Consider the following 27,408-nt stretch of genomic DNA (forward strand, 5'->3'; position numbering starts at 1 on the left):
GTTTGCCATGAGAGTCCTCGGCAGGATGGTGGCAGCAATGGAAGTCGTTCCATTTGCCCAGTTTCACCTCAGGCCTCTTCAACTAGCCATTCTCAGGTCCTGGGACAGGAACCCTTTTTCCCTCGACACGGAGTTCCAGCTAACATCGTCAACCAGAAGGTCCCTGCACTGGTGGCTCAAGCCAACCTCGCTTGCAACGGGGAAATCCTTCCTCACAGGTCAATGGAAGGTCCTGACCACCGATGCGAGCCTGACAGGTTGGGGTGCGGTGCACCTACATCACAGGGCACAGGGCAAGTGGTCACCAGTGGAAGCAAACATGCCCATCAATATCCTGGAAATTCGGGCCATCTTCCTCGCTTTGAGAGCCTTTCATCACTTACTGGCAGCCTGTCATATCAGAGTACAGTGGGACAATGCCACCACGGTGGCATATGTGAACCACCAAGGCGGGACCCACAGCACCCAAGCGATGAGAGAAGTGACACATATCGTCCACTGGGCGGAAGACACGGGGTCGGTACTCTCTGCGGTCCACATTCCGGGTGTGGACAACTGGGAAGCAGACTTCCTCAGCAGACAAGGAATGGACTCGGGAGAGTGGTCTCTCCATCCCGAAATTTTTCGCCAGATCTGCCATTGCTGGGGGACCCCGGACGTGGACCTAATGGCGTCCCATCTCAATACCAAAGTCCCCAATTTCATGGCCAGGACACATGATTCGCGGTCGCTCGGAGCAGATGCCCTGTTTCAGGACTGGACCCGGTTCCAGCTTTTGGACATTTTTCCACCTCTCCCCATGATATCCAGAGTGGTGAGGAAGATCAAACAAGAGGGAGTTCCAACCATCCTAATCGCGCCGGACTGGCCCAGACGTACATGGTACGCCGACATCGTACAACTTACAGCAGACACCCCCTGGCGTCTCCCCGACCGTCCCGATCTTCTGTCACAAGGCCCGTTCTACCACCAGAACTCAGGGGCTCTCAATTTGACGGCGTGGCCCTTGAAGCCTGGGTTCTAACCCAGGCAGGGCTCTCACCGGACGTCATCGGAACCATGATCAGGGCACGGAAGCCAGCCTCCGCCAAAATTTATTACCGTACCTGGAGAACCTTCTTTACCTGGTGCGAATCTCACGGACAGATCCCACTCACTTATTCCCTCCCCAAAGTACTTGGTTTTCTCTAATTGGGTCTGGACGCCAAGCTGTCCCTGGGCTCACTTAAAAGCCAGGTGTCAGCGCTCTCAGTGCTTTTTCAGAGACGCATTGCTAACAAGCCGCAAGTTAGGACTTTTTTTCAGGGGGTTTCCCAATTGGTTCCCCCCTACAGATGTCCACTAGAAACGTGGGACCTCAAGCTGGTCCTGACAGCATTGCAAGGACCACCTTTCGAACCCCTTAAGGAAGTCCCACTCCGCCTTCTATCCCAGAAGGCGGTCTTTCTGGTGGCAATCACCTCGCTACGCAGGGTGTCTGAACTGTCAGCACTCTCTTACAGGCGGCCCTTCCTGGCTTTTCACCAGGACAAAGTAGTTCTCCGTATGGTCCCATCCTTCCTTCTTGTCCAACTTCCACCTCAATGAGGAAATTTCACTGCCATCCCTTTGCCCGGTTCCGGTTCATAGGGTGGAGAAGGCTCTGCATACGCTTGACCTCGTCAGGGAATTGCGTATATGCGTGCCTAGGACTGCGCCTTTCCGAAAGTCTGATTCCCCTTTCCTTCATCCGGAAGGCGTCCGCCAGGGTCTGCCGGCTTCCAAGGCTACCCTTGCCAGGTGGATCAAATCCACCATACAAGAGGCTTACCACCTAAAAAATTCTCCTCTTCCTGCCGGTATTACGGCACACTCTACACGGGCGGAAGGGGCCTCCTGGGCCATTCGGCACCAGGCTTCGGCACAACAAGTGTGTAAGGCGGCCACTTGGACTTGCCTACACACGTTTACGAAACACTACAGAGTTCATACCCCGTCCTCAGCGGACGCGAGCCTGGGTAGACGGGTTCTGCAGGCGGCGGTGCCCCAAGTTTAGGGACCTGTCAGCACAATATTCGTCTATTGCTTCCCACCCAGGGACTGCTTTGGGACGTCCCACGGTTCTGTGTCCACCAAATGAGGCGACAGAGTAAAGGAGATTTTTGTGTACTCACCGTAAAATCTCTTTCTTTTAGCCTCTAATTGGGGGACACAGCTCCCACCCTGTTGCCCTTACGGGCCGTTGTTACGGTTGAGTTCTCATATTGTTCTTTGAGCTCGTACATAGTGGCCTTCTTACAGGCATGGTTATGTTATTTCTGTTATGTTCCTCCTAATGCTTTTGCACAAAACTGGAGAAGGCTGACGCCGTTCAGGGGTGTATACTGCAGAGGAGGAGCCATAGTTAATCTTTTTCAGATTATGCTTAGTGTCGCCTCCTAGTGGACAGCAGCATAACACCCATGGTTCTGTGTCCCCCAATTAGAGGCTAAGAGAAGAAGATTTTACGGTGAGTACACAAAAATCTCCTTTTTCAGTTTGCAGCGCTGCTCTTCTGGCTAGCCACTGCCCCAGAGTGTTCACGAAGGTCATGGCAGTTCCCATGGCCATCCTGCACTCCCGGGGCATAGTCGTATTCCCTTACTTAGATGACCTCTTGGTCAAGGGCCCATCAAGGCGGGCGTGTGAGGAAAGTGTCAGCATCACGCTAGATACTCTTGCCCACTTAGGGTGGTTGGTCTATGTGAAGAAGTCATCCCTTGTTCCAGCTCAGAGGATTCCCTTTTTAGGGATGATCTTCGACACTTTCCGAGGGTTGGTAATTCTCCCTCGAGATAAGGCCTTAGCCCTCTGGCAGGGAGTGCGGGTACTGCGCCAACCAGTCCCTCACACCATCCGTTTTTGCAAGACAATTTTAGGAAAAATGGTTGTGGCGATGGAAGCGATCCCGTTTGCCCAGTTCCATCTTCTCCCCCTGCAGCACGCCCTCTTGTCATCCTGGGACAAGAACCCGTTCACACTCGATCATAGGTGCCGGTTGTCCTCTCAGGTCAGACGGTCACTAGAGTGATGGATAATCAGTTCCTCCATTCAGGGGAAGCCCTTTCCCCCAGATCAGTGGCTGGTGGTCACAACAGACGCCAGTCTCCTCGGCTGGGGAGCGGTCTTTCGCCACCACACGATCCAGGGACGGTGGTCACCGCAGGAGGCATGTCTGCTGATTAACTTGTTGGAGATATGGGCATTCCGGCTGACTCTGCAACGGTTTTATCACCTTCTAGCAGGCCGCCCAGTCCGGATCCAGTCGGACAACACCACGGCGGTGGCTTACATAAATCACCAAGGGGGCACCCGCAGCAGGACAACCATGCGCGAGGTAGGGCACGTGCTTCGCTGGGCCAAGAGGAACCGCTCGGTGATATCGGCGGCGGTCCACATCCCGGGGGTAGAGAACTGGGCGGCAGACTTCCTCAGCCGGCAGGGGCTTGCGTCCAGGGAATGGTCACTACACCCAGAGGTCTTTCAGCAGATTTGCCAATGGTGGAGAACACCGGATGTGGATCTGATGACCTCCAGGGTGAATGCCAAGGTGTCCGTATTTGTCTCCCGGTCCCGGGACCTGCAGACTATCACCGTGGATGCGCTGGTTCTGCCATGGAATCAGTTTCGCCTCCCATACCTATTTCCCCCGCTGCCACTACTTCTGAGGGTCATCAAGAAGATCAAGGCAGAAGGGGTGCCAGTGATTCTGCTGGCCTCGTCGGGCGTGGTATGCAGATCTAGTGCAGCTGCTCGTCGACGTGCCATGGCGACTGCCAGAGCGCCCAGATCTACTTTCTCAGGGGCCTTCTGTTTCACGGCTTGGCCGTTGAATCTTGGATTCTGACGCAGGCGGGGTTTGGGCACAAAGTGTTTGCTAAGATGGTTAGCGCCCGGAAGCCTGCTTCAGCACGAATTTACCACCACACCTGGAAGATTTTCTTTGCATGGTGTCGAGGCAACGGTTGTTCTCCAATGAGATTCTCCATTCCTAATATCTTGGCCCCCAGTTCTCTCAGGAGACAGATATCGGCTTTATCCGTCCTTTTTCAGCGCAGGATTGCTACTAACTTGCAGGTAAAGACGTTCATCCAGGGGGTCTCCCACTTGGTACCTCCCTATAAGGCTCCTATGGACGCCTGGGACCTTAACCTGGTCCTAAGTGTTCTGCAGGAAGCTCCATTTGAGCCACTACAGGATGTGTCTCTGTCATACCTTTCCTGGAAGGTAGTGTTCCTGGTAACTATAACATCAATCAGGCGGGTCTCTGAGCTGGCAGCGTTATCTTGCCAAGCCCCGTTTCTGACCTTTCACAAAGACAAGGTGGTTCTTAGACCAGCTCCTCCTTTTTTGCCAAAAGTCGTTTCCTCGTTTCACATTAATGAGGATATTGTCTTTCCCTTTTTTTGTTCAGCACCGGTACACCGTGTGGAAAAGGCCCTGCATACGTTAGACCTGGTGAGAGCACTCAGGAGGTATGTGTCACGGACGGCACCCTTTCGTCACTCAGATGCGCTGTTCGTGCTCCCTGAAGGTCGCAGGAAGGGACTCGCTGCCTCAAAGTTGACCATAGCCAGATGGATTCGTTTGGCTATTCAGGAGTCCTACCGCATCAGAGTCGCGCCGATTCCAGCAGGGATCAGAGCACACTCTACTCGGGCTGTGGGCGCCTCTTGGGCGCTTCGGCACCAGGCTTCGACGGAACAGGTTTGCAAGGCAGCAACCTGGTCCAGCCTGCACACGTTTACTAAACATTACAATATCCACAGGTTCCCTTTCATTTTAAAATAGTTGTGAAGGGTCATAGTAGCAGGAGGACTAAACAAACAACCTGAACATCAGAAGAATGTATTCTAATTCTGACAAGCAGAAAAATTTACCATCTATTCATTGGAGCATGCCAATCGTTAGCAGTACCAATGGGTATTAGGCTATAGACTGATTGCACCGCTTACGCGGCTGATTAGTGGGCATGCTCACTGGACACTAGTTGACACTTGATGCGCTATGACGCATATACCTTTTACATTTTTTTCAATCTGTCGATTTGATCAGTATTTAGCATTTGCCCCATTTTCATCTTATTACTTTTACGATGAATGCTCCCCTATATGTTTAGCGTTTTCCTTGCTAGTTGACGGCATAGTCCCTAAATTAGCAGTAATTATGTTAGCACTGGGGGCATGTAAACGCATTTGAGAATTCTGTGTCTACTCTTCGTAATCTGTAGTTGGCAGCGATTTCTCCTGATGGCTTTCTTCCAAAAATGAAATCTGCGTAGTAAATATCGCCCGCATTATATTTTATTGCTCAACTTGTCAGTGCCTCATATATTATGCTGATCCGCACCATGATAAATTTTAACCGTAGATTTAACAACAATTCTTTATTTTCATGATATGCTTGTGTATTTCTTTTCTGCTCTTATGTTTTACATCCCAGCGATAAGCTTGATGCTTATTAATAATTTTTCTAATTACCCAATAGCCAGGATGATTTTCCTTTTAGCAAATATTTCATTTCATTTAATTTTTGTTTTGAAGACAGAAATGTAATTGTATTTGCTAATAAATGGTTCATTATTACTGAGGTGCAAGATGCGAATTCGTGGTTACATGGGTCATTCCTAATGGATATTGTAATAGATTGAACATTTGTTTACAGCCATTGACATGTCGCAGAGGTTAACACGTGAGGAGCGTATAGAAATTGTGTTGATGTCGGGTGAATGCAGTACCCGGATCATTGCAGCAGATTTCAATGCAAGACTCCCTACGCAAGAAAACTGTCACCATCCCTATTTTATTTAGGTGTATCCATATAAATGGCCCACCCCAAAAAGTGTGCCTCATCACTGAACATAATGTTCTGTGTAAACTGAGGGCCCTGTTCCAATTTTTGTTTTGCCCATTCTGCAAATTCAGCGGGCCGATCTGGCATCAGTCGAACATCCCTTCGGCGGATATTAGCTACTCACAAATGGCACCCTTAGAAAATCCAGCTGCTGCAGCATCTCAGCGACGATGACACAGATCGGCACGCTGAATTTGTTGTCTGTTGCTTGCTTCTGGAAAACACCCATGGAGTCAAAATTGTCACTACACCTTGTAAGGAGGCTAATGGCCGTGTAATTGATGGAAGATATGTGTCGCAGCTATAGCTGCTTCCTGCGATGGAACCTGGAGTATTTTGCTTTAGTGCATGTGAGCACTAAGATGTCGTTTAGTGCACCTGGGTCCGGGTTGCAGATAGCTATGAGAGAAGGGTGAGTCTGGCTACCAACATACCTCACCTGTGGGTGTGGTTACAGCTTATGTAATGGAGGCTGTTGTTTGGCATATGGTCTGTGGCTGGAGGTGTGGAGGCCTCCATGGTCTGTGCAGAGAGGGAGAAAGTCTTCCTGTGTGTGGCTTCAGACCGAGCCTGAGTGCTGAACATTACCCCAGCCTGTGTGCCCACAGGTCTGAGGGAGCAGAATCCTGCCAGGACCTGTGTGAGGTCAGGGTCATGTGATCTGGCCTTGTGAGTTAGCAGTGGCTGGTGTCTTGGGAGAGCAGGAACTCTCACCTAGCTCTCGGAGGAGCTAGAGGACTGTGCTACGGACATTGGTGCTTTGTTTTGCCTGCTCTAAAGGCTGTTTTCCTTTTGTTGGTGCTTCCGGGTTTATATAGCAAATAAACCCACATAGTCTTTGAAAGGAACGTGCCTCCTGTCTTTCTCCTATCGCACCTGAGTACAATCCCTACAACCTGTAGATAAATTTCTAAAGGGTTATAATTTCCAAAATGGGGTCATTTGAGGGGGATTCTGCTCTTCTAGCACTTAGGGGCTCTGTATATGGCACGCACAAACTATTGTAGGAAAATCTGCGCTCCAGGAGGCAAATGGCGCTCTGTCCCTCTCAAGTCTCGCCATGTGGCTAAGTAGGGGGTATCGCCATGTTCACTGGAAATTGTGGGACAAGTTTTGGTGCCATTTTTACCCACTTCTTGTGTGAAAATGTAAACTCGGGGACTAAAGCAAAATTTTGGTGTTAAAAATGTAATTTTTTTTCTCAACTGCACAATGGTATAAAATTCTATGACACGCGTAGTGTCAATATGATCACTGCACACCTAGATTAATTTGTTGAGAGGTGTAGTTTGTAAAATGGGGTCACTTACAGGGGGTTCTGCTGTGCAGTCACCTCAGGAGCGCTCCCAGTGGGTCGTGGCGCCTACAAACCATAACAGTATTATCTGCACTATAATATGGCGCTCCTTCCCTTTTGAGCTTTGCATTGTGCCTGAAGAGTATTTCTCGATTACATGTAGGGTATTGGCACACTCAGGAAAAAATGGCCCCCAGTTTGTTGTAAAAAAATTCTCCTATTAGCCCTTAGAAAAATTAAAACCCCATGGCTTAAACAACATTTTAGTGTTAAAGATGCAATTTATTCTTTATCCGCTCAGTGGTTTAAAATGCTGTGAGATACATGCCAATATAGATGAATTCATTGGGGATTGTAGTTTGTAAAATGTATTCACTTATGGGTGGGGGTTGTGTTTCTTTGGCAATATGACATGACACCCTCAATCCATTCCAGCAAAATCTGAACTCCAATATTGGTCTTCCCTTCTGAGCTCTGCACTGTGCCTCAAAAGTAGTTTTCCCCTCACATGTGGGGTATCGACATACTCAAGAGAATTTGTATAGCAAGTTTTGTGGTGCAATTTCTCCTGTTACCCTTGTGAAAATTAAAAAAAAAATGGGACTAAAATAACTTTTGTGGGGAAAATGTGATTTTTATTTTTTTATTTTCACAGTTCAAAGTTGTAAACTTCTTTGAAGTTCCTAGGGGTTCAAAGTGCTCACCACGCATCTAAATACATCTAGTTTCTAAAATAGGGTCACTTGTAAGGGGTTTCCACTGTTTAACCCCTTCACACCCGAGCCTGTTTTTGCCTTCGTGACCGGGCCAATTTTTTCAATTCTGACCAGTGTCACTTTATGAGGTCATAACTCTAGAACGCTTCAACGGATCCTACTGATTCTGACATTGTTTTCTCATGACATATTGTACTTCATGATGGTGGTAAAAATTTTTAGATATGATCTGTGCTTATTTGTTAAAAAAATCAAAATTTGGTGAAAATTTAGAAAATTTTGCAATTTTCAAACTTTTAATTTTTATGCCCTTAAATCAGAGTGATATCGCACAAAATAGTTAATAAATAACATTTCCCACATGTCTACTTTATATCTGCACAATTTTGGAAACATAATTTTTTTTTTGGAAGTTATAAGGGTTAAAAGTTGACCAGCGATTTCTCATTTTTACAACAAAATTTGCAACACCATTTTTTTTAGGGACCACCTCACATTTGAAGTGAGTTTGGGGGGTCAATATGACAGAAAATACCCAAAAGTGACACCATTCTAAAAACTGCACCTCTCAATGTACTCAAAACCACATTCAAGAAGTTTATTAACCCTTCAGGTGCTTCACATGAATGAATGGAATATGGAAGGAAAAAATAAACATTTAACTTTTTTTCACAAACATTTTACTTCAAAACCATTTTTTTTTATTTTCACAAGTGTAAAAAGTGAAAATGAACCACAAAATTTTTTGTGTAATTTCTCCCGAATACGCCGATACCCCGTATGTGGGGCTAAACCACTGTTTGAGCACACGGCAGAGCTCAGAACGGAAGGAGTGCCGATTGAATTTTTCAATGCAGAATTGGCTGGAATTGAGATCGGATGCCATGTCGCATTTGGAGAGACCCTGATGTACCTAAACAGTGGAAAACCCCCACAAGTGACCCCATTTTGGAAACTAGACTCCTTAAAGAACGTCGTATCTAGATATGTGGTGAACACTTTGAACCCCCAAGTGCTTCACAGAAGTTTATAACGTAGAGCCATGAAAATAAAAAATCATTTTTTTTCCATAAAATGATCTTTTAGCCCCCAATTTCTTATTTTCACAAGGGTAACAGGAGAAATTGGACCTCAAAAGTTGTTGTCCAATTTGTTCTGAGTACCCTGGTACCCCATATGTGGAAGAAAACTACTGTTTGGGCACACGGTGGGGCTCGGAAGGGAAGTAGTCATGTTCTGGAACGCAGACTTTGATGGAATGGTCTGCGGGTGTCATGTCGCGTTTGCAGAGCCCCTGATGTACCTAAACAGTGGAAACCCCCCACAAGTGACCCCATTTTGGAAATTAGACCCCCCCAAGGGACTTATCTAGATGTGTCGTGAACACTTTGAACCCCCAAGTGTTTCACTAAAGTTTATAATTTAGAGCCGTGAAAATAAAAAAAAATCATTTTTTTTTCACAAAAATGATCTTTTAGCCTCCAATTTTTATTTTCCTAAGGGTAACAGGAGAAATTGGACCCCAAAAGTTGTTGTCCAATTTGTCCTGAGTACATTGGTACCCTATATGTGGGAGAAAACTACTGTTTGGGCACACGGTGGGGCTCGGAAGGGAAGTAGTGACGTTCTGAAATGCAGACTTTGATGGAATGGTCTGCGGGTGTCATGTCGCGTTTGCAGAGCCCCTGATGTACCTAAACAGTGGAAACCCCCCACAAGTGACCCGACCCCCCAAGGAACTTATCTAGATGTGTGGTGAGCACTTTGAACCCCCAAGTGTTTCAGTAAAGTTTGTAATGTAGAGGCGTGAAAATAAAAAAATCATTTTTTTTCCACAAAAATGATCTTTTAGCCCCCAATTTTTATTTTCACAAGGGTAACAGGAGAAATTGGACCCTAAGAGTTGTTGTCCAATTTGTCCTGAGTACGCTGATACCCCATATGTGGGAGAAAACTACTGTTTGGGCACACGGTGGGGCTCGGAAGGGAAGTAGTGACGTTCTGAAATGCAGACTTTGATGGAATGGTCTGCGGGCGTCATATTGCATTTACAGAACCCCTGATGTACCTAAACAGTGGAAACCCCCAATTCTAATTCCAACCCTAACCCCAACACACCCCTAACCCTAATCTCAGCCCTAACCATAACCCTAACCACAAACCTAACACCAACACACCCATAACCTTAATCCCAGCCCTAACCCTAGCCCTTGCCCTAACCTATGTACCTGCTTTTTTTTTTTTTTTTTTTTTTTCTTTTTGTGACAAGATCGCTGACCTGCGATCTGACTCATAGTAACGCCACTTCTCCTCTGATCTCACACTGACAGTTGATCAGAGGTGAAGCAACGTTACTATGTGACAAGATCGCTGCCTGGCACATAGTAACGCGACTTCTCCTCTGATCTCACACTGACAGATGATCAGAGGAGAAGCGGCGTTACTGTGTGACAAGATCGCTGCCTGGCACAGCTGTGTCAGGCAGCGATCAGCTGTGCCAGGCAGTGATCTAGTCACACAATAACGCTGCTTCACCTCTGATCATCTGTCTGTGTGAGATCAGAGGAGAAGCCGCGTTACAATGAGTGAGATCGCTGGGAAACAAGCAGCTTTCCCAGCGATCGCTCCAATTGGCTGCTGTGACGCTGACGTCATCAGGACCTGAACCAATCAGGTCTCGATGACGTCGGGGGTCCCAGCATGCATTGTGCACCGGGATCCCCGCGTTATAAGGTATGTGGGGGTCCCGGGGGGCACAAAACCGCCGACAGTAGATAAACGTCGGCGCTGCACAAAGCCCAGCAAGCGCCAACGTTTATCTACAGTGAACGGTCGGGAAGCGGTTAAGCACATCAAGGGCTCTCCAAATGGGACATAGCTCCCGCTAATGATTCCAGCAAATTTTGCATTCAAAAAGTCAAATGACGCTCTGTCCCTTCTGTGCCCTGTCGTGTGCCCAAACAGTAGTGTCATCATATTGGGTATCAACGAACTCGGTAGAAATTGCAAAACAGATTGTACAGTGCAATTTCTCCTGTTGCCCTTTTTGAAATTGCAAAATGCAAAATTTGTTCTAAAAACATTTTTGTGGGTAAAATTTGATATTTTCACGTCTCAATGTTGTAAACTTCTGTGAAGCACCTTGGGGGGTTCAATGTACTCACCATACACCTAGATAAGTTCCCTGAGGGGTCTAGTTTCCAAAATGGTGGCAGTTGTGGTGGATTTTCACAGTTTAGGCACATCAGGGGCTCTCTAAATGTGACATGGTGTTCACTAGTTGTTCCAGCAAATTTTGCATTCAAAAAGTCAAGTTGTGCTCCTTCCCTTCCGGGCTCTGCTATGTGCCCAAACCAAAATTGAAGAAATTGCACAACAAATTTGAGTTTAAAGTAAAATTTTTGTGAAAAAAGTCATTTTTTTCTTTCAATATTGCTTTATTTCCTGTGAAGCACCAGAAGGATTACTAAACTTACTGAATGTAGTTTTAAGGACTTTCAGGGGTGCAGTTTTTAGTATGGTGTCACTTTTTGGTATTTTCTGTCATATAGATCCCCCAAAGTCACTTCAAATGTGATGTGGTCTCTAAAAAAAAAAAAAAAATGGTTTTGTAAATTTTATCATATTGAAGAAATTTTACCACTATCATGATGTATAATATGTCACGAAAAAAACAGTTTATGAATCAGTGGGATCCATTGAAGTGTTCCAGAGTTTTCACCTCATAAAGTGACAGCGGTTAGAATTGTAAAAATTGCCTGGTCATTAAAGTGCAAACCACCTTGGGGGTAATGGAGTTACTCTTTATGACTGATGTAAAGCTGAATCATTTTACTTTTCGCAGAGGGGGAGACCTTGGTCGGGGATCCCAAAACCTCCTCCCAGTCCTCTTAAATAGTGGGGATCAAAAGTCACCATTTATCCTTTACTGTTAATGGGCTAAATTTCATACCCGTTGATAACAAATATGTACTAAGAGTGGAGATGAGGCCTAGTGTGCTTTGAGACTCGAGAATTCCAATTAAAAGGAAAGAGGATATGGATTTGTCCGCATTTAGTTTTTGTAGGTGAGCTTGAAGTGCTATTCTAAGCTGAAGATTCCTAAAGAATTGGGACTTCCGGATGTTGCGTTTGTTCAAAGGACATTAATACACCTCTGTTCATAGATATTAATCAGCGAGAGAATATTTCTGGAGCTCCATTTTGGGTGGATGGGTGTTCCATCAGTATTGAAAAATGAGTTGTGCCATAATGGCATCTCAGCTATGACTTGATTAAAGTGCTGATGTACATTTTGCAATAAGGTGAAATTATTTGGTAACCGTATGGTAGTGTTAGCCTGCCATGGTACACTACATGATAGTTTTTTAATGCAGCTTCACCTTTGTGAGCAATCATAATGATAATTTGTGATTGTTAACAAGTGAATCATGGCAATGGGGAGTATTTTGGGCTTAGCGCCATGGGCAGTATAAGGTGCAAATGCAGCCCAGTACATTTCTATATGTGAACAAGTTTTACCTCTGTATGCCTGGAATGATTTTGCACAGATGCATTCATAGGTTTTTCTGTTAACGTTATACTAAATCCAAAAAGAAAAATAAATTACTGACCGCATCAAGTAGAAGATTATAGTACTATCTTCAGGAGTGGGGGGTTTGTTTCTTCGCGTGTGTGTATATGTATGTAAAATATATATATGTGTGTATGTATATACAGGGGTTGGACAACATAATGGAAACACCTGGAAACATCAACAAAAGTTAGGTTAATATGTAGGTCCACCTTTTGTGGCAATTATAACCTCAATTCTCCGAGGTATGGATTCATACAAGGTGTGAATTATTTCCAAAGGAATTGTAGCCCATTCTTCAGTGAAAACACCCTCCAGTTCTTTGAGCGACGATGGCGGTGGAAATCGATGTCTAACTTGAATCTCTAAAATCGGCCATAAATGATCAATAATGTTGAGGTCTGGGGATTGTGGGGGCCAGATGAGATGCTCAACTTCATTACAATGTTCCTCGTGCCATGCTTTAACGATTCTAGCTGTATGAATTGGTGCATTATCATCCTGAAAGATGGCGTTCCCCTCCGGGAACAGTGCTTGAATCATAGGATGCACTTGGTCGCCCAAAATGCCTAAATAATCGCGGCTGTTAATTCTTCCATGAAAGGATATCATTGGCCCGGCAGATCTCCATGAAATAGCACCCCAGATCATCTCAGAACCTCCGCCATGTTTTACGGTTGGGAGAAGGCAGTCTGGATGGAATGCTTCTGTCGGCTGTCTCCAAACGTACACTCGGCCGGAGGTCGGAAATAGGGTAAATGATGATTCGTCTTGAGAATATCACATGTTTCCACTGCTCGAGGGACCAATTCTGGAGGTTTCTACACCACTCTAAACACTTGGAAACATTTGTCATTGAGAGCAGTGGTTTTCTAATTGCAGCTCTTCCATGGAATCCAGATTTGTGCAGCTCCTGACGAACAGTTTTCGTGGAAACTGGGTTCTGTAGGTGTTCATTGAGCTCAGCAGTGATTTTTGGAGCCGTGGTTTTGCGATCCTCTCTCACAATTCGCTTTAGAGTCCGACGGTCGGTCTCAGTCAAATTCGACTTTCGGCCGGACCTGTGCTTTGCTGCGGACGTTTTCCTTCTCTTTCAAACGCAGTCATTACTTTGGAGACAGTACCTCTTGACACGCCAAGCATTCGGGCACTTTCTGTTACGCTAGCGCCTGCCATACGAGCACCAACAATTTGGCCTCTTTGAAAATCCGAGAGGTCTGCCATTGGTATCAGGTTTTCACCAATGTTTTTACAATTCTGCAAAACAAACAGTTAATTTACATACACATCACATAACACAAATAATCAACTACAAAACATTACCATGTGTCACGGTTTGCATGTTTATAACATGTTCGAAGATTATGATGCCAAAACGTTAGGTGTTTCCATTATTTTGTCCAACCCCTGTATATATATGTGTGTGTGTGTGTGTATATGTGTGTGTATATATATATAATATATATAATATGGTATGTGTGAACAGAAAGTGGGGATTGTTTTCAGACTGCTCCAGAATGCTTTCATTCAGCAAAACAGAAAGCATAAACTATGAAATCAGTAAGAAACTCTAACATGGTTTATTAGAAGTTGATTAATTAAAAAAACTTTTCTGTTAATAAGAATTTATCATCTGTGCCTGGGATAGGTTATAGCTTCTAGATAGTTGGGAGTCTGACCTTTGAAATCCCCACTAATCTCCGTAATGGGGCACATTTGTTCCCTGAAGTGGCAATGTGTGTGCTTGACCGCGCATTCCCATTATTCCTCTGTGGGATTGCTAGAAATAACTTTATGAAAGGAGTGACTGGTTGTGTACCTCCGTTCTTTGCTAAATGAAGAGGCAATAGCTTTTCTAAAAGCTGTCCAAAAATTATCACTTTATTTAAGTAGCAGAGAGAGGTTAGCAGTTTTGAAAGTGAAAAAGTAATGCCTTCTCAAATTAGAGTGAACAAGTACCGGTATCTATTTTATTGGGATTTGCAACAGATTTGCTATTCTCTTTTAAAAGTTACAAAGATGTTTTATCAAGCTGTCCAAAATTAGCCCTTGTCATGAAGAAAAATGTAATCCTATTTCGTTTCATGTCTGTGTACAGTCAACAGGAGAGTGTGCCACCCGGGAGAACTAGAGTATAGCTATACAACACACTGGACAAGTGCAGTTGATGTTTGTGGCAGCATCCTCATGGTATAAAAATGATAGTTCAGCCAAGCAGTTGTCTGGCAGAGAATGGTCAGTCCGACAGCAACAGTACAGTATAGTACTATATTACACAGTGGTCAGCCTGGAAATGTGTGGCAGTAGTCACACGGTAGATAAATAAGACAGGGCAGGTAAGGAGATGTCTGGCAGTGTAGTGTCAAGCAATGTAGTCCCAGAAACAGCATTATTACAATATAGATGAGGTGATGGACAAGAGAGTAGATGCCTAGCTAAGCATTTTGACAAATGTAAGGTTTTGCCATGCTTTCGGTGAGTAGCCTGGTCTGCTTTGGTGTGACAAAGCCACAGCCATGCTGAATACATTCTCTAACAATGCAGTGGCGTCTGGACATGGGATCATCTGTGATTTCAGACGTGCATCATGTTGCTGCAGTGACAAAATACGATCATGTCAAATATACTGTATCTGTTTGTGCATCCGCAAAATGTTGTAGCCTTAACACTGGAATATGTGGGTGAGCGCTGGACATGCTTAGAGGGGGTCTCTTCGACAGGCATCTGCTCAACCAGCGAAAGCTTTGCACTAAAGATAATAATCATCCTTTCGCTCAATAGTATCAATACAACTTTCATCCCACAGGCATTCCAGCATACAGCTTGCCATGCTCGCCAGCACTATCAAGGAGCCCATTAATAATAATAATAATAATAATCTTTATTTTTATATAGCGCTAACATATTCCGCAGCGCTTTACAGTTTGTACACATTATCATCACTGTCCCCAATGGGGGCTCACAATCTAAATTCCCTATCAGTATGTCTTTTGGAATGTGGGAGGAAACCCACACAAACACGGGGAGAACATACAAACTCCTTGCAGATGTTGTCATGGGTGGGATTCAAACCCAGGACTCCAGCGCTGCAAGGCTGCAGTTCTATCCACTGAGCCACCGTGCTGCCCATTGGTTCACTTATATCACCTTGCTGCGACAGTTGTCGTTATTGTCACTTTCATTCTGTCAGCCTTGTCCATTGCCAACTCATTGTCTCCTCTTTCAAATTTTGCATCTCGCTAAATGGGCCTTGAGAGGAAACATACTCTGAATACAGCATAAAGTAGAAGAGGATTGTGGTGGAGATGATGACATCGACCAATTACTGCTTCAGATTGTGGCTTTGACATAAAAGCAAGCGTGGCGAGAAAAGAGGGATGAGGACAACTTGCGGCTTATTTTGATTGCGGTCGGCTTGACTTTGCCAAATGAGCAGGTGATGTCGCTTCATGTGCTGATGGAGAGCCGTAATTCTTAGTCTATATGAGTCGTCACGTCCATGGCTTTATTTTCCTTTTTCATCATCTGCAATCGTCTGGTGGTAATGTGCAAAAGAACTCACAAACAAGAGAGTTGCACATACGACTTGCCACCACTGCAAGTAGATATTTGAGGTGCTGTTGAACCTCCCTCACCCACAGCAGATGTGGCATTACCTGGTCCAGAGCTGACAACAGAAAAAAAGCAGGTTTTGCCGAAGAGAATCTTTTAGGCACATGTCTGGCCCTGTGTCTTTTTTGCGCATAGGTTTACTGTTAATCTCTTCCAATAGATGAACTGGAAGAGGTTTTGAAGTGTCTTCCTTTAGCACCTGGGGTGCTGTGCGTTAGGGGACTAAAGGGCAGACCAGAAACAGAATCAAGCAGAAAAGCTAGGTGGGGTACACTAGACAGCCAAAAATATTGGTGTGGTGTGTATGTGTCTCCAATTTAGTGTAATAATTTATGGGGATGAGGGATAGGATAGGGATGAGGGGAGGCCATGCATACCAGGATAGGGATGAGGGGAGGCCATGCATACCAGGATAGGGATGAGGGGGGCCATGCATACTAGGATAGGGATCACGGGGCTATTCATACCAGAATAGGGATCAGGGGGCCATTCGTACCAGGATAGGGATCAGGGGGCCATGTATACCAGGATAGGGATCACAGGGCCATTCATACCAGGATAGGGATCAGGGGGCCATGTATACGAGGATAGGGTTCAGGGGGCCATGCATCCCAGGATAGGGATCAGGAAGCCATGCATACCCAGGATTGGGATGTGGGCCATCTATACCGGGATGGGGATGAAGGGGGCCATGCATACCAGGATAGAGATAACCAGGATGGGGGGATATTAGTACAGAATTGACCACATTTTTTAACTTCAATTATTTTTCTATTTTCCTCCTCTAAAGCCTACAATATTTGAACCTGGATGGAGCTATAACTACAATATGGGGACATGGATGGGGAGATAACTACAATATGACTGCACATTTAAGATCACCACATCCAAAACGACCAAAGCTATAACATAAAAAAAAAAAATAAACACGACTAAGATGTTCAAAAGGTGTATAGCAAAAAAATGGTATCACTAAAAATGTGACTGTCCTTCAAAGATTGCTGCTCCCCAAATTCAATTTTTTTTTCTATATGCAGCCCATGTACCCAGCTGAGTTTGAGACCCCTGCTCTAAACGCAGGACGACCCTGGGGCAATAAACAGTCATTGCTCAGTGCAGTGTAATCATTGTAATCACTCCCCTGCAGCTTGACTGACATCCTGCTCTGTACACACAGGCTGCTGAGCTGCCTGTCAGTCAAGGTGCAGTGGTAGTCGTTACAGCCGTGCTCACTGTGAACTGAGCGGTGACTCTCTACTGACCCCGGGACCGTCCCGATCACTGGAAGTGAACGGATGCAGGGAGAATAGAACTTCGATTTCGGCCTCCAGCCATATCTCCAATTGGACACCTGCACAAGTTTAAGATGTTGTGTACCAGCAGATAACCACCATGGCTGCAAATAAATACAGGTGTTTTTTTTTTTTGGTTTGTTGAAGAATCTGACATATTTGTAACATACCCTGGAAATCTGTGTCAATGACTAAATGTTACCTACCGTATATACTCGCGTATAAGCCAGGATTTTCAGCCCATTTTCAGCCCGGTCTCAGGCTCCTTCCTTCAGCAGTCACGTGGTACCGCTCATTAAAGACATGATTATGCGCACATTCATGTTTTTAATGAGCGGTATCACGTGACCTCTGAAGGCAGGCGCCGGAGACCATGGGAGAACGGGGCTGCAGAGACCGCGCCAGGAGGCGGTAAGTATATGCTATATTCACCTGTCCCCGTTCCCACGCACCGCGCTGCTGTCCTCTCCTCCGCATCCTCTGTCAGTGATGTTCAGGTCAGAGGGCGCGGTGACGTGCTTAGTGCGCGCTGCGCCCTCTGCTGCCTGAACGTCACTGAGAGATGACGTGGCAGAGAGCGGCGAGCAGTGTGGGAATGGGGACAGGTGAATATCTCAGGTGCCGGGTCCTGAGCCAACAGCGACACCGGCACCTGGCCCCCAGCGACGGAGAGGTGAGTATGTCATTTTTTTTTTATTTGCAGCAGCGGCAGCATATGTGGATTATTCTGTGGAGCATCTTATAGGGGCATATTCTGTGGAGCATCTTATGGGGGCATAATGTTTGGAGCATCTTATGGGGGCATATTCTGTGGAGCATCTTATGGGGCAGCATATTCTATGGAGCATCTTATGGGGCCATAACCTTTATGGCGTAGCATATGGGGCATATTATTCTATGGAGCATCTTATGGGGGCATAGTCTGTGGAGCATCTCATGGGGGCATAGTCTGTGGAGCATCTCATGGGGGCATAGTCTGTGGAGCATCTTATGGGGGGCATATTCAATGGAGCGTCTTATGGGGGTATTCTATGGAGCGTCTTATGGGGATATTCTATGGAGCATCTTATGGGGATATTCTATCGAGCATCTAATGGGGGCATATTCTATGGGGCATCTTATGGGGGCATATTCTGTGGAGAATCTTATGGGGTCATATTCTGTGGAGCATCTTATGGGGTCATATTCTGTGGAGCATCTTATGGGGCAGCATATTCTATGGAGCATCTTATGGGGCCATAACCTTTATGGAGCAGCATATGGGGCATATTATTCTATGGCACATCTTATGGGGGCATAGTCTGTGGAGCATCTTATGGGGGCTTATTCTATGGAGCATCTTATGGGGGCTTATTCCATGGCGCATCTTATGGGGGCATATTCTATGGAGCATCTTATGGGGGCATATTCTATGAAGCATCTTATGGGGGGCATATTCTGTGGAGCATTTTATGGGGGCATATTCTGTGGAGCACTTTATGGGGGCATATTCTGTGGAGCATCTTATGGGGGAATATTCTGTGGAGCATCTTATGGGGCATCTTATGGGGGCATATTCAATGGAGTGTGACGTTCAGCAGCAGACAACGTCCAAGAGTGGACCCTCTGGGTCGTGGATCTGGAGCCCCTGGGCCGAGCGCGCCAGGTGATGACCGACCCCTATACAGGGATCGTTAGGGGCAGGACCGCAGAGGTCAGAACCGTGACAGCCGGTACCAAGAGGGATGGCTCACAGGTGACACGGATGGGTATGACTGAGGGACGGTACTGGATAATAGGAACACCAGGTGTGTACACAAAAGTGTGCTAATTATAGGATAGTGCGAAACAGGTAGACGTGAGCACCTATGGCGTGTGGCGAGGAATACGCCCGGAGATAAACCCAGCAAGACGCGTGCGAGGAGCACGACAGAGTACAGAATGAAGCAGCAGTCGTGCCAGGAGGAGTCTTAGAGTATAGGGACAGAGAGAGTACCCGGAGGCATAGTGGAGCAAGAGACGGAGCACAAGATCCGAGAGAATGCCAGCGGGCACGACTGAGCAAAGACAGAGCGGAATGGAAGTTCAGAAAGGGTGCCAAGGAGCACCGAGAACACAAGGCGGAACAGAGTACCTGAGTACAGCGAACAGCCTGGCAGAGACACAGACATCCAGCCAGGAAGCACAACAATAATCAGGCACCTCCCCTAGGGGGAGGTCGCCAGATATAGCACATGACTCCAACTAGTTCCGGGTCAGGACCTAGCCAGAAAGCACATGACCACTACAGGTTCCGGGTCAGGTCCTCCATTACCATAGAGAGAACCGACCCCTATACAGCACTGACAAGAGCGCGCAAACGTGACATGGGGGAGGAACCCCGGGGACGAGAGCTGCGAGTGCGCACCAGACGGGAGCCCCGGAGGGAGAGACGCCCCGCCTCCTGGTGAGCGCGGCGTAACATGGAGCATCTTATGGGGGCATATTCTATGGAGCATCTTATGGGGGCATATTCTATGGGGCATCTTATGGGGGTATTGTATGGAGCATCTAATGGGGGAATAATGTATGGAGCATCTTATGGGGCAGCATATTGTGGAGCATCTAATGGGGCCATAACCTTTATGGAGCAGCATATGGGGCATATTATTCTATGGAGCATCTTATGGGGCCATTATTAACCTTTATGGAGCATTATATGGGGTGTATTTTGTATGGAGCATCTTATGGGGCCATCATGAACTGTATGGAGCATTATATGGGGCTCCTGATTCAATATGGATATTCAAAAACATTTAACCTACTGATGTCTAAATGAATTTTACTTTTATTGGTATCCATTTTTATTGTTTAAATTTACCAGTAGCTGCTGCATTTTCCACCCTAGGCTTATACGTGAGTCAATAAGTTTTCCCATTTTTTTTGTGGCAAAATTAGGGGGGTCGGCTTATACAGGGGTCGGCTTATACACAAGTATATACGGTAATTGTTTATTTTAGAAATGTTGTTAAATCAGAATTGAGGGTTCACCTTTGTGGATCGTCTTTATATAAGAGCGTCCAAAAGAGCAGTTCTGTAATGGGCTTAGCAGCAACCTACAGTTTTAATCCTATAGGAAGGATCTAGCTGTAATGAGCAGCCGGTGTTTTGCTGACGGGTACGCCCCACAGCCGTCCTGCATGATTGTAATGTTTCCGCTGACCTGGAGATCAGTCCGATTAATACTTCTGCATTGGGGAATTGTTTTTAGGCAGTTTTCTCATTTATAAATATGTCCTTATTTAAATAACAGAAGAAACATAACCTGTCGCACACAAAATTCAGTTTGCGTAAAAAAAAACAAAACTGTTTTACAGCTCTTTTTGAAAACATTTTTATTCATTCCACAGAAATGTGCCCCTGTATAAATTATGACCATGCCTGCAGTAATTTAACAGCTGTGGATTACCTCCTAGCCGATCCCATCCTGTATAATGGCTGCATTTTTTATTTTGTGAAATAACATTAGTTCATGTCAGCCCTACATACCAATTTCGAAGACTTGAAAAGAAGCACCTGCTCACCACGACTGTAAGTGAATGCCAGCGATTCAGAATATGCTGCTGCATATATTTACAATTGACCCTGGATCTTAATTACGAATCATTTCTTTCAGTATTCATTTTTCACAGTAATATGAGGCATCACTACGCAGGGAACGTCTGTGCACATTGTTCTGAGGTTTACTCTTTTTTTTTATTCTCATTTTGTGAAGTATCTTTCTGTTTTTGTATAACTCAGATTGCATTTCTCTTTTACAGTTAACATTAAATGTGAACCTTCCTTCAGAAGAAAATTACAACCTGACACTCTTCTTATTTCACTCGATTGTGCCAGAACAAAGCACATTTAAAGTACTTTCAACAAAGGTGAGTCTTCTAATTTTCCAGATTTTACTGCCCTCTGTGGTTGGCTGTTATCCCTATAACATCACACCTGTTAAACCTTTTCAATAGGATCTATGTGGAAAAGCCATATATATAGTTATTAGGTTAGGTAACCATAGACCATTTCTACCAGCTGTGAATGTTGCCACAAGAAACAAAAAAAAAGAGATGCTAGCTAAAATAAAAAATATATTTTAGTAATACATAGAATAATTCACAAACATAGACGTCTGATGGGAGGTGGAACACTGTACTAGCTTATGGAGAAATCTCTATTGGCTAAGTGAGCAGTTGCAGTATGGTCGATGCTGCATACACACGGAAGAAACCGGCTAAAAAATAAAGTGCTTAGTCCCTACATTATAAAGTAACTTCCACCTCTATAAAGTCGCTACAAGTGCTCACAACACTAGGTAAAATATGTAAACCCTTAGAAGGAAGTGTAAGATGGATGCTATACAGTAAACCTAGGAAAATGCTGGAAATAAAAGTTGAGTTACAAGTGCAACATCTACCCAAGAGGTATAGACATTCGTGGTATTTCCATTAGTACTGTACATCGCCTCAAATGGTTGCTATGCCAAGACAGACAGTGGAAAAGCTGCAACTCCCTGACCCCTATGCCGTTTCTGACACCCATAGGAAGTTAATAAAATGATACCTTGATATCTGCGATCCAATGTCTTATTTCAGAGAAATCCATGTTTTCCTTCTATACAAATGAGTTGCTCAGCACTATGGGTCGGACATGAATCTGCCTTCAGAGTTTATTTTTAATGAAAGGAGCATTACCAGTGTGAAATGTAATGGCTGCACTCCTGATCTCACTGCAGAGCTGTGATTATAACTGACACATCTGCAGGTTCTTCTCAGCTTCCACCTCACAGGCAGACAAGGTTGCAATATGGCAGAGCTGTGAGAGCAGTTGCAAAGGTTTTCGTAAGGAGACAAAGTTCAAATCTCCTGTGTTGTGTTAGTTACATGTCACATGTCTCACGCTGGTAATGCACCCTTTATTTTAAAATAATCTCTGGAGGCAGATTCTCAGGAAAATCTGTCTGGTCCATAAACCTTAACCCCTTTACCTCCAAAGGTGGTTTGCATGTTAATGACCAGGACAATTTTTACAATTCTGACCACTGTCCCTTTATGAGGCAATAACTCTGGAATGCTTCCATGGATCCCGGTGATTCTGAAATTTTCTCGTGACATATTGTACTTCATGGTAGTGGTAAAATTTCTTTGCATGGCAGAGCTCGGAAGGGAAGGAGCTCCGTTTGACTTTTCAATGCAAAATTGGTTGGAATTGAGATCGGACGCTATATCGCGTTTGGAGAGCCCCTGATGTGCCTAAACGGTGGAAACCCCTCACAAGTGACACCATTTTGGAACGTAGAGCCCCCCCAAGGAACTTATCTAGATGTGTGGTGAGCAATTTGAACCCCCAAGTGCTTCACAGAAGTTTATAATGTAGAGCTGTAAAATGTAAAAAAAAAAAAAAAAAATCACAATTTTTTTTTTTCGCAAAAATATTTTCGCCCTCGATTTTTTTATTTTCCCAAGGGTAACAGGAGAAATTGAACCCCAAAAGTTGTTGTGTAATTTGTCCTGAGTATGCCGATACCCCATATGTGTGGGTAGACCACTGTTTGGGCGCATGGCAGAGCTCGGAAGGGAAGGAGCACAGTTTGACTTTTTCAGCGCAGAATTGGCTGAAATTGAGATCAAACACATGTTGCGTTTGGAGAGCCCCTGATGTGCCTAAACTGTGGAAACCTCCCAATTCTAACTCCAACCCTAACCCCAACACACCCCTAATCCCAACCGTAACCCTAACCACAAACCTAACCCTAATCCCAACCCTAACTTTAGTCCCAACCCTAACCCTACTGGGAAAATGGAAATAAATACATTTTTTTATTTTATTATTTTTCCCAAACTAAGGGGGTGATAAATGGGGGTTTGATTTACTATTTATAGCAGGTTTTTATGTTTGGCAGCTGTCACACACTAAAAGACGCTTTTTATTGCAAAAAAAATAGTTTTTGCTTCACCACAGTTTGAGAGCTATAATTTTTCCTCTATTTTGGCCCACAGAGTAATGTGAGGTCTTGTTTTTTGCGGGACAAGTTGACGTTTTTATTGGTAGCATTTTCAGGCACATGACATTTTTTGATCGCTTTTTATTCCTACTTTTGTGAGGCAGAATGAACAAAAAACAGCAATTCATGCATTTCTTTTGTGTGTGTGGGCGTTTATACCGTTCCACGTGTGGTAAAATTAAGTTTTGTTTTGGCGCTTTTATACAATAAAAGCTATTTTACATAACAAATAATTATTTTTGCATCGGTTTATTCTGCAAGTTATAACTTTTTTATTTTTCTGATGATGGAGCTATATGGCGGCTTGTTTTTTGCGGGACAAGATGACGTTTTCAGCGGTACCATGTTTACAGTATTTATATCCGTCTTTTTGATCGCATGTTATTCCACTTTTTGTTCAGCAGTATAATGATAAAGCTTCGTTTTTTTTGCCTTTTTTTTTTCCTTTTTTTATGGTGTTCACAAAAGGGGTTAATCAGTGGGACAGTTTTATAGGTCGGGTCATTAAGGACACAGCGATGCTAAATATGTGTACTTTTATTGTTTAGATTTTTTTAATTAAAATATTTATTGATAGAATAAGTATTGATTTTTTTTTTTAAATATTTTTACAATTATTTAGATTTTTTTTTCCTTTCATTCTTACTTTTACACTTTGTCCCACTATGGGACACTCATTTTCTGCAGGCTGATCGCTTACATGGCATGCAGATCTCAGAGACTTCCTGACATGCACTACTGTGCATGACAGGAAGTCTCTCAGCTCTGGTAACCCGGATGTCAGCCCCTCTGCCGGCTCCGGAACGCTGAGCTCATGTTTGATCGCAGTGGTTAGGGGATTAAAGTGCCGGGAGCGGTCCGTGCCCGCTCCTGGCACTTTGTGCAGGGTGTCAGCTGGGAGAATCACCCCTGTGAGCGCAGCTGATCGTTCATGACGTACTATTCCGTCCATGGGAATTAAGTCCCAAGTCACATGGACGGAATAGTACGTCTAATGTCAAAGGGAATAAATCAGACATATCACATAAAATAGTTAATAAATAACCTTTCTCACATGTCTACTTTACATCAGTACAATTTTGGAAGCATATTTTTTTTTTTTGTTAGCATGTTATAAGGGTTAAAAGTTAACCAGCAATTTCTCATTTTTCCCAAAAAATTTACGAAACCCATTTTTTTTAGGGACCACCTCACATTTGAAGTTAGTTTGGGGGGGGGGGGGGGGGGGGTCAATATGGCAGAAAATACCCAAGTGACACCATTCTAAAAACTGCACCCATAAAGGTGCGCAAAACCACATTGAAAAATTGTATTAACCCTTAGGTGCCTCACAAGAACTAAAGCAATGTGGAAGGAAAAAATGAACATTTTACTTTTTTAACAGAAAAAATATTTTGGAACCACACTTTATTTTTTCAAGGGTATCAGGAGAAAATGGACCATATTATTGGTTATGCAATTTCTCCTGAGTACGCCGATACCCCGTATGTGGGAGAAAGCTACTGTTTGCACGCATGGCAGGGCTCGGGAGGGAGCAACGTTTGACGTTTTTGAATGCAAAATTGGCTGAAGTCGATGATGGGCGCCATGTCGCGTTTGGAGACCACCTGATGTACCTAAACAGTGGAAACCCCCCAATTCTAACTCCAACCCTAACACAGCCCTAACCTCAACCCTAACAATAGCCCCAACTCTAGCCCTAATGGAAAAATGGAAATAAATACATTACAACCCTAACCCAACACCACAACCCTAACCGCAATCCCATCCGTAATCCTAGCCCCAACCCCTACTATAATATCAACCCTAGCCCCACCCCTAAACCTAGCTACAACCCCAACTATAATCCAATCCCTAGCTCTAACCCCAACCCTAACAATAGCCCCAACTCTAATCCTAGTGGAAAAATGGAAAGAAATACATTTTTTAATTTTATTTTACCTAACTAGGGGGATGATAAAGGGGATTTGATTTACTATTTTTTTTATTTTGATCGCTGTGATAGACCCTATCACAGTGATCAAAATGAACCAGTAGGAATAATTTCCTATTGTTGCCGGTCGGCAGTTCTTGGCGGGTGCACTGTCACCGCTTCTGTATTTACCACCCACTCCTGGTTTACTGACCAAATACTGAATGAACGTAGCCTAACACACAGCCATTATCTGCTGGATATGGAGCAAGCTAAGCATTAGTCGTTAATACATCTGCTACTGACTTGCGGTATTCACGTGTGGCTGATGTTGGTAAGGGGTTAAATTTTGTGTAACATGAAAAGCTTTTTTCCTCTTAGATCAGATACCTGTGAACTGAGGGACAGGCTTCATAGATGCCAGGTTGTCATAGGATTCCTCTGAAATGGGATTTACCTGCAAATATTTGCCTCATACAAGTAAGGCTACTTTCACACATCAGGTTTTCGGCGTCAGGCGCGATCCGGCGTCGTGCCGGAACGCCGGATCCGGCAAATGTTTCGTAAAACCGGATGTGACGGATCCGGTTTTCTGCCGGATCCGTCTTTTTCTTGACAGACAAAACCGGATCCGTCTCATCCGGTTCATCCGTTTTTCGACGGATTACGCCGGATCCGGTTTTTAAAATTGACCCTTGTGGCCTTCCGAACGGGATTGGCTACTGGAAAACTATATATAGCATGTTCCTACAGCCCTTCTTTGACAGGTTGTAGAGGAGAAAGTGCAGGTTGGAGAGAAGAGCAAGTTACTGGCGAAGATGGATGTTGTCATTGGAAATATTTTGAAGAATTTGGCGGATTTTATAGCGGAGGCGAATCGTTTGAGGGTGATTGTTCTGGAGAAGGAGAGAGCGAGACAGCAGCGCATCAGGCATCGTAGACGACGTTTGTGGATCCACCCCATCACAGCCAAGAGAATGACGCATGGGGTCTATTCTACACTCTGCATGGACCTTCGACGAAACCCGGATAAATTTTTTGGATATGTTAGGATGAAAATGGAGAATTTTGAATACTTGGTGGAGCGCATTGCACACCTCATAAGAAAAGCGGACACCTATTGCCGCTTCTCTGTTTCACCCGCAGAGCGTCTGATGGTGACTTTAAGGTAAGCCACATTTATTGGATATGCTCGCATCAGAGCACACTTTCACTGCAATCTTGTTGGTGGTAGTTTGTATCTCCAAGTGTTATAGGTCAGTTTTGGTATGTAATGCTGTGATTTAAAACTAATTTATTGTTTTTTAATTCCCCACAGATTTCTTGCAACTGGAGAATCCCTTTCGTCACTGCATTTCCAGTACAGACTCGGGATTTCCACCATATCTGGAATTGTGAAGTACGCATGCCGTGCACTGTGGGACTCCTTAGCTGAAGAGTTTTTACCAGAGCCCACAACACAGAGGTGGATTGAAATTGCTGACAAGTTTCAACAGATATGTCAGTTTCCAAACTGCTTGGGCGCTGTGGACGGGAAACATATCCGCATTGTAAAGCCAGCTGGATCGGGATCGGAATATTTCAATTACAAGAAATATTTTTCAATTGTCCTCATGGCCATCGCTGACGCGGAAAACAAATTTATTGCGGTTGATATTGGGGCCTATGGCCGCTCCAATGACTCTCAAGTTTTCAAACTGTCTGCCATGGGGCGTAAACTGTATGGAAACACCTTCCAGTTCCCACCACCTAGACCGCTGCCGCAAACATCTGGTCCACCTATGCCATTTGTCTGTGTAGGGGATGAAGCCTTCCAGCTGTCAGAACACCTTTTGAAACCGTACTCTAGCAGAGGATTGACAAGACCAAAACGCATTTTTAATTACCGCCTCACAAGAGCAAGAAGAATGGTTGAATGTACCTTTGGTATTCTGACAGCCAAATGGCGGGTCCTATTGACTGCGATCAACCTCAAGACAGAAACTGTGGACGAGGTGATCAAAGCGTGCGTGGTACTCCACAATTTTGTTATCTGCAAGGAACCCATTTCCATTGAGGACACCTCTGAAGAAACCACCTTGCAAGATTACCATGACATTACCACTAGAAGTTCTGTGACGGTTTCAGT

At 44.7% G+C, this 27,408-nt stretch overlaps 1 protein-coding gene across 6 annotated transcripts in view; it reads left to right on the forward strand.

Annotated features, from left to right (window-relative positions):
- Positions 1–27,408, forward strand: part of SUGT1 (SGT1 homolog, MIS12 kinetochore complex assembly cochaperone) — a 188,808-nt gene that overhangs the window by 91,502 nt on the left and 69,898 nt on the right. For all 6 annotated transcript variants that reach the window (XM_073580339.1, XM_073580341.1, XM_073580338.1 and 3 more), the window contains one exon: positions 21,141–21,248. In XM_073580339.1, the coding sequence (XP_073436440.1) occupies positions 21,141–21,248 (108 nt within the window). The remainder of the gene's footprint in view (positions 1–21,140; positions 21,249–27,408) is intronic.

The sequence above is a fragment of the Dendrobates tinctorius genome, unplaced genomic scaffold (assembly GCF_039654945.1).
Source record: "Dendrobates tinctorius isolate UK_male_01 unplaced genomic scaffold, ASM3965494v1 ptg000064l, whole genome shotgun sequence".
Taxonomy (NCBI): domain Eukaryota; kingdom Metazoa; phylum Chordata; class Amphibia; order Anura; family Dendrobatidae; genus Dendrobates; species Dendrobates tinctorius.